Raw genomic sequence first — 7,969 nt, forward strand, 5'->3', positions numbered from 1 at the left:
TAATTTAGAATTCATGACAAGAAAATATTTAGATTTTCTCATTTATCCTTTACATTCATAATAAATATGTTAAACGTTATTTAATTCTTATATTTTGTAAATGCTACCTTAACCCTATAAAGACTGGGTGGTCTAAATCTATGTATAGAAAAACCTTAGAGAATAGGTATAGGGTTAAAACGCATGTTAATAGCCCAATTTTTCAAGGCCAGCTCACTGAAAAAAAAATTTTATCGATAACTTTTATAGTTCGAGTGCTAGGGAAGGTTAAAAAAACAAATATCAAAGTGTAACATTTGATTCTACATCCATTTTTTTTACACAGACCGGACTTTTTACCGCCCTGTACTATATTCTATGCATAAAGAAAATATTTTACAAAACATCCTTTAAATTTCTATTTATTAAAAGTAAAAAAAATTCACGGTGATAGTGTCAAAGAGTGCTTGTGCAAAACAACTACAAACATTTTGATCGAAATCAGGAATACAATGTTAGGAATAGCTCACAATATTTATATATTTTTGAACATTCGAAATAAAAGTTAATAATTTTGAATTAATCTGTGCCCAAAATATTTGGATTTCTTTTTAAAAAAATGTTAACCTTAAAATGATGTGCGTGGTATGAAGGGAAAGCGCGCTTGCAATGCTGAGCGCGGCAAGAAGGCGCATTTTCCAGCGTGCTTTGCAGAAGAGAAACAGAACAGACGTTGCATCAGTGTGTCTAGAGAGAAAGGAACTGATTACTCGCTACAAACTATAATTTTCTAATCTAATTATATCTTATCAACCTGAGGACGTAGACAGTTGTTATTTCAGACAATGAACTCGGCTAGAATCGAATAGCCAAACTTTGAAAAACAAAAGTCATTAGAGCTGAAAACTTTAGAATGGTGGATATTGAGATTAATGCTTGATCCTCTATTTTTCTTAATATCGAGACTAACCTAATCTTGTACTTGTATCCTGAAAAGTGTATAAAATTCAACCAATCAGAGTCGCATATATGAAGCTGATAAATTTTAGCGCCATTTAAGATTATATACAGAAACGGGAGGGACTCCATAAATTAAAAAAAAAACCGGTTTTTGATTTTTCTCTATTATATCCAAGAAAGAACGGTTTAAGAAGAAAATCAAAAGTGTTACTCAGATGAAGTAATTAGGATTAATGATATCTCATTCTAAAGTTTTCAGCTTAGGTTGCGAAGATGAAGAAATAAGAAAGTTTTTGGCAAAAATTTAGTTTCTTTTGTTTAAAAATATTATTTTCTAATAAAAGAAATAATTAGAAATTTCCTTTAATCTTTTTCTGATTTAAAGGGAGTGTTTGCGAAAATAACCCCTTTCATATTTCGCGACCACTCCCTTTAATTTAAAAGTTTTATTTAAGATTGTTATGCATGAGAAAAATATTAAATTTTTAGATGTCAAGTTATAGATGTGAAAAAAAATTTAAAAATATCTTATAAAAAGAATGATTTTTTCATTCGTTTCACAATCATAATTTCATGAATTTTTACATTTAGTCTATATTAAATCTACATGTCCCAAAGAAAAACCAGGAATTTATAAACGACAATCGTCGTTGAATTTGAATAATTAATAAATGTGTCAGGGCGCCTTAAAAAAATGTCTTCAGTGTTATAGAGCTTTCCAAAAATGGGGTCTAATTTCTTAGTACTGATAAGATTTACTAAGTTTTAAGTTTTTAATTTTGAACGTACATAATTGGCAGACCACATTTTGAATTTTTCGTTGGAATACAACAATTATGGTGTTCATGAAAATCAAGGTTGTATGATAAGATTGGTTGCTCTCTATGTGCTCCAATGTACGGAAAATGTCGTCTCCTAAGATAGATAGATAAAAACCTAATATGACGTCACTCTCGCCTCTATAATCAGTAACGCCATATTATATTTTTATCTATTTATCTTAGGAGACGTCATTTTCCGTACATTGGAGCGCATCGAGAGTAATCAACCTTATTATACAACCTTGATAAAAATACTATATTGGACCGAAAATGAACCGTAATTGAAAAAATCCATTTTCAGGTAGAAACAACGTTGTAAAGCACCGTTGTGAACAGAACATGCTGCTTTATCAAAGAGAGGAAAACAACAACTTGCGTCTTTAATTAAATCCCACGTTTTTTGAGACACCCTGTACAGTGTACACTACCTATGTGTGAGTTCTCCATATTCCTTCCACCGAAATGTCATGGTTGCAATATTGTCAATAATTATGTACACTGCTGTACACAGTAGGTAGGCTAACTAAAAACAAACAAAAAAACTGTTAATTTAGTGTACATCAAATGAAAGGAATTTTTATTAAAAGCATACAAAAAAAAATAAAAAGAAAGAATTATCTACTATCTACTGTTCACTGAAAACCAAGATGTGCACGCTCTCACACTAAAATCGAGCAGTTATTTTACAATTACTTCTTTTAACCTTAAGATATAAATAAATATGTATAAAGCTACAAAAATTATAAGTGAGCTGGTGCAGAGGTAAAACAAAAAACCAAGGCGATACGACACTTTAAATTCAAGGTTGTCTAAATTTTCAGAATTGTCTATATCTCAGTTTTGAAAACCTAAATGCATTTTGAACCCCACACGTGTAGCCGAAGGGTGTAGGCCGTCTTTTTAATGTTTACAGGGACCACTGGTTTTACCTGTATAATTCCAGCTCCTGTTTTAATAAATAGAATCCATCTGTATTCAGCAGGAGGTAATTTCCAGCTCGGGACATAGCCTGATCATCATCAATATCATTATCATCATCATCAACATCATCATCATCATCATCATCATCATCGTCATCGTCATCGTCATCATCATCGTCATCATTATCGTCATCGTCATCGTCATCGTCATCGTCATCGTCATCGTCATCGTCATCGTCATCATCATCATCATCATCATCATCATCATCATCATCATCATCATCATCATCATCATCATCATCATCATCATCATCATCATCATCATCATCATCATCGTCATCGTCATCGTCATCGTCATCGTCATCGTCATCGTCATCGCCATCGTCATCGTCATCATCATCATCATCATCATCATCATCATCATCATCATCATCATCATCATCATCATCATCATCATCATCATCATCATCGCCGATCGAATACGTTATTTCGGGATATAGATACACATTAGTTTTATTATTATTAGTGTTATAATCAGAATATTCCAACCTAGGGTTTCCTGCTGCTCCGGGGAAAGTTTTGATTTAATTTCAAGAATATCTTCTTCACTCTCACTAAACCAAACCAAACCAAATTTTATTGATTTGAATTGAGTTGGTTTGATTTTGTTTGATTTGATTTTGTTTGATTTGATTTGGTTTATTGGATTTTATTTGGTTAGATTTTTTGTGTTCGATTTGATTTGGGTTGATTTTGTTTGTTTAATTTTGAATTCATTTAAAGTGATTTGGTTTTCTTTGGTTTTATTTAGTTTGATTTGGTTTTATCTGGTTTAATTTGGTTTGTTTTTATTTGGTTTTATTTGGTTTGATTTGGTTTTATTTTGATTTGGTTTGGTAAGATTTGGTTTGATTTGATTTGGTTTGATTTGGTTTGATTTGGTTTGATTTGTTTTGATTTGGGTTGGTTTGATTTGGTTTGATTTGGTTTAATTTAGTTTGGTTTTATTTGGTTTGATTTGGTTTGATTTGATTTAGTTTGATTTGGACGGTTTTATTTGGTTTGGTATGATTTGGTTTGGTTTCCTAAGTGGAAAGTAGAGAGAAAGACAGATTCCAAATATTGCAGTACACGAACTTAAATAAAAAACATTGAGAAAATAAAAACATTTAAGACAGTTAAGTTAGTACTCTATAAATTGGTCGAGCATAATTTTCATGAAATGTTCATCTTTTGCAAAATTTCATAACTTTAACAAAATGGTCATAATTTGAACATATATAGATGTCTCAGAAAAAGAGATATGAATTGGAGAGTCGCGTTCTGTTCAAATTGATTTGATAAAGAATATTTTGCGTAGTATTATGCTGCCTAGCTAAAGGGGTGTTTAGATCCCTTGAAACAAAAGTTATTAATATGTTTTCATGTTTTCACTTTTATATCTTTTTTAAGCCTAAAAGTGTTTATATTGTCAAATATTACTATCTTTAAATTTGCCCTGAATTTGGCAATCTGCAAAAAGCAGGCTAGACACAGTCGATATAGAACCAGTAAAGAGGAAGGATTCATGATGTAACTCTACAAAGAAGAAAAGAACTGTTCGACCCGCGTACCACCCTCGCGGTCAAAGCGAGTGCAAAGAACCCTGTATTCTTTATGTGACCAGATCTGATCAATATACTTCTTTAATTTGCAACCACATCGATTCATGAGAGAGAGAGAACATCATATTGCTGGTTAAACACAAAGAATCCTATATATATTTATATATTCTACCATCTCAAGCTACCCCCTCAATCAATTCTTCCCTCCCCGACTCAACTTCCAAATACTTCCTCTCCAATTCATATCTCTTTTTCTGAGACATAGATGTTCAAAATTTCAAAATGTTATTGATAATTCAATTCACTCACCTCAGATAATTTAAAAATCGAAGAAACCCAACTATACACAAATATTCTTTATCAAATCAATTTGAACAGAACACTACTCATAGTAAAATTTCAAAATGAGTCACTTTTGAAAGGGAAGAATCAGAAAATATGCTGTTGAGATATTCAGGAAACATTTAACAAATATAATAAAAATATTCATTCAATTTAAAATATGATAAAGAATAATTTTTTGCCTATCAGATCCAATTTTGCAGGTCTTTGGTAGTCATCATGATCCACTAACCATAACCAATACTAAAATGGGGTCTAATTTCTTAGTACTGATAAGATTTACTAAGTTTTAAGTTTTTAATTTTGAACGTACATAATTGGCAGACCACATTTTGAATTTTTAATAATAATGTTGGTTTCCTTTTAACAAAATCTCTTCCTTATCATTTTCTTCTTCTATTTTCTCTCTACGCTTCCTAATCAACATAAAAATAAAATAATGTCTGACGGTTTTTTTAGAAATATTATATAACAAGCTTGGGAACCCAACGCTCCTAGGGTTACTAAAACGTTTCTCCCGCCGTTTACCCGCACTGCACTTGAACGATTTTAGCGGGAAACTAAACTTTCGCTATTAAAGTCAATCCTCTCCACCTAGAATATCAAAACCAAGCTAATAACATTCCCCTGAGCCTCCCGAGTTCCCCAATCAGAATTTGAGGCAGATCAGTCCAGGGCTTCCTGAGTTATGATCGGACAAACAAGCGAACAGAAATTCCAACTTTATATCCTCTGATTGCAGTATATAAGCTTAAGTAAAGGAACTGATTACTTGCCTCCAACCTTCTATATCTAATATCTATACTGTATGTCCGATCATAACTCAGGAACCCCTTAACCGATTTGCCTAAATTTTTGATTGTGGAACTCTGTAGAACTACAGGAATGTTCTTAGTATGGTTTAAAAGTTGAATAGGTTGACTCTTAGAAAGAAAACTTTGTTTCCAAGCAAAGCTGGGTTTTCGAGTTAGTAGGGGTATAAACCTATATTATTTAAAACTATTAGACTTAGCACATTTAATAGTTTGAAATATCAAAGGTCCACAACATTCATTACAAATATAAAGGATTTAAAAAGCTGAGATAAAAGTTTTAGGATAAAAAAAAATTTTTGTTGTTCAGTTCCCTGATCATGAAGGGAACTGACAAACAATAATTTCCTAATTCTTTGATACTTTGTATTTAAAACCTTGACCTTTTGGTCTTGTATCATGTTGTAAAGACATAGAGAAGAAATAATAAGGGTTTGTGGCGCGTGTCCATACAAAAAAAAACTTTTTACAACTTTTGTTTAACCCTTTAGATCTATAAAGGTTATAAAAAGACAATTTAAAAAAAAAATTTATGACATGAATTTTTTTCTCACCTCACTGTACTTTCACTGTACTCTTCTGAAAAAAAATATTTTAAAAAATTGAATTATTCCAGTCCAGTCCAGTGGCCGAATTTAAAGAATTTGAGCAATGGTTTAAATTTAAGCCGCGGCTTAAACATGATTGTTTCCACTTAAAATTGTATCAAATGTTTCAAGATTTAAACCGGCACTTAATTTAAACCGTGTTTTGGCAGATTTAAACCGCGGCTCAAATTCTTTAAATTCCATCTCAGGAATAATGTTTTTCATGTGAAAATTATTTTATTAAATTGAAAGGGTGACAAAATACGTGGAAAAATAACTAATTCGGAATGAATCCACAATACTCTGTAGAAAACACATACAAAAGCAAATTTTATAAAAGCTTGAGATTTAACTCTGATCTCTTAAGAGCATTAAGACATTAAGAGCTGGAATTATTCAAAGAGGATTAAGCAGTACAGAGCAATAGTTTTGATCAAAGTAAATTAATATGTATTTACAAGGTATTTGAGAATGTGATTACACAGGTCAGAACTTATGTGTGAAATAACGTTAATCTTGAACACTTGATCCCGATATCCAATGCATGGGCACTTATGACAGGTCCCTCATTTAAAGTTATCCCAGGGAAATCAAAGAGGAATTAATTTGATCTATAGATTTGTATAAGATGGAGATCAATGCTTGATCACCAGAGCAAACAAATTTGTAAGAATGAATAATTCAAAATTTGAAAAAATACTTGATTTTCGGTGTTTATTTCTTTTCAAAATATAGTATTTTTGTATTCTAGTTAACAAGCGAACTCTGGAGAACTTAATCCTCTCTGTCAGTCTTCCGTGATTTTTTTAATGCAACGGGGACATTTGTTTAAACTTTCAAGAAGGCCTGTCAGCAACTTTCTCTGCTTTTACATTTATTTTTTGGATCTTTGTCTCTGATTTTGTAACCAGATTTATTTTATGGATCTTTGTCTCTGATTCTGTAACCAGATTTATTTTAGAGATCTTTGTCTCTGATTTTATAACCAGATTTATTTTAGAGATTTGGCGTTTACCTCAGAAGAAAAATCAATTCATATATTTCTCACAAAAATACCGGTGTTATTTATTTTTAACTTCTAATTATGAATTATAACACTTTGTAAATAACTTTGTGTAATTTCATATTAACAAAGCTTCACTATGCGTATACTGGGTACAATAGTCAGGCTGGTACATGTAAACACCTCACCAGGCAAGCCTAGTACTGGTTCGGATTATGCAACGTTTCAACTTAATTTGTTTTTGTAGTCAGTAAATAGATAAGTGTATACTTTAGAAAAGGTTTAAAGGGAATACTTACGAGAAATTAAAATCAACATAAACCAAACATTGCAGAATATAAACACCTAATTTAACTTTTAATTTGACACTTTTTTAAGTAGTATTTAAGTTTAATATTTATATATTACCCATTAACGGAGCCGTGGGTAGGATAGATGAATCTTCTTCAGTTTTCTTTTCAATTTCTTTTTTCATTCTTTTCATTAACTTAACCTTCTCATTCTTCTCTTTCACAGCCTCTTCTTCCCGGAATTATCATGTTAACAATCTTCAATACAAATTAAATCTTTAAAAAAATATGCTGGTTTTTCCTGCTTAAAAAAACTAAAATATTTGTAACAGTGATAAAAAATGAAAAACATGAGTGAAAGGGATTGGTGTTGGAATTTCAAGTGAACCTCCATTTCAAAGAGTATGTCCGATTCACAAGTGTGCCCTTTAAAGATATCAACATCTTATAGTTTGATAAATTAATAGAAATGACATGCTCATCAGGTAGCCGGTCGTTTTATTACTAACATCAAGTAACGAATAATTTCTGTTCGTTCATGAAATTGCCCTTTTTTAACGATCTCAATTTTTTTAACGATATATTTACCAAATATTCGTTAAATACCTTCATGTCTGTTAAGTTAGCAAACGAAAATTGTACTTTTATATT

General features: G+C 31.2%; 1 protein-coding gene across 1 annotated transcript; it reads right to left on the reverse strand.

Moving 5' to 3' along the window:
* Positions 1-573: 573 nt before the first annotated feature.
* Positions 574-7,547, reverse strand: LOC111710221 (uncharacterized). The gene is made up of 10 exons (XM_023484283.1): positions 7,437-7,547; positions 5,993-6,017; positions 4,987-5,042; positions 4,809-4,853; positions 4,594-4,624; positions 3,766-3,816; positions 3,230-3,294; positions 2,690-2,769; positions 2,189-2,283; positions 574-726 (listed from the first exon to the last, which is right to left on the reverse strand). The coding sequence occupies exons 1-10, from the start codon at positions 7,510-7,512 to the stop codon at positions 591-593; spliced, it is 660 nt and encodes a 219-aa protein (XP_023340051.1). The 5' UTR covers positions 7,513-7,547; the 3' UTR covers positions 574-590.
* Positions 7,548-7,969: the final 422 nt, after the last annotated feature.

The sequence above is a fragment of the Eurytemora carolleeae genome, unplaced genomic scaffold (genome assembly GCF_000591075.1).
Source record: "Eurytemora carolleeae unplaced genomic scaffold, Eaff_2.0 scaffold93, whole genome shotgun sequence".
In the NCBI taxonomy this organism is placed as follows: domain Eukaryota; kingdom Metazoa; phylum Arthropoda; class Copepoda; order Calanoida; family Temoridae; genus Eurytemora; species Eurytemora carolleeae.

Coding starts and splice junctions, on each gene's coding strand:
- LOC111710221 (XM_023484283.1), bottom strand. CDS start 7,512: ATGAAAAGAATGAAAAAAGAAATTGAAAAGAAAACTGAAGAAGATTCA. Junction 4,854..4,986: donor GGAAGAGATTTTGTTAAAAG/GAAACCAACATT, acceptor GGTTATGGTTAG/TGGATCATGATGACTACCAA. Junction 727..2,188: donor TATGGAGAACTCACACATAG/GTAGTGTACACT, acceptor CTTTCTCTCTAG/ACACACTGATGCAACGTCTG.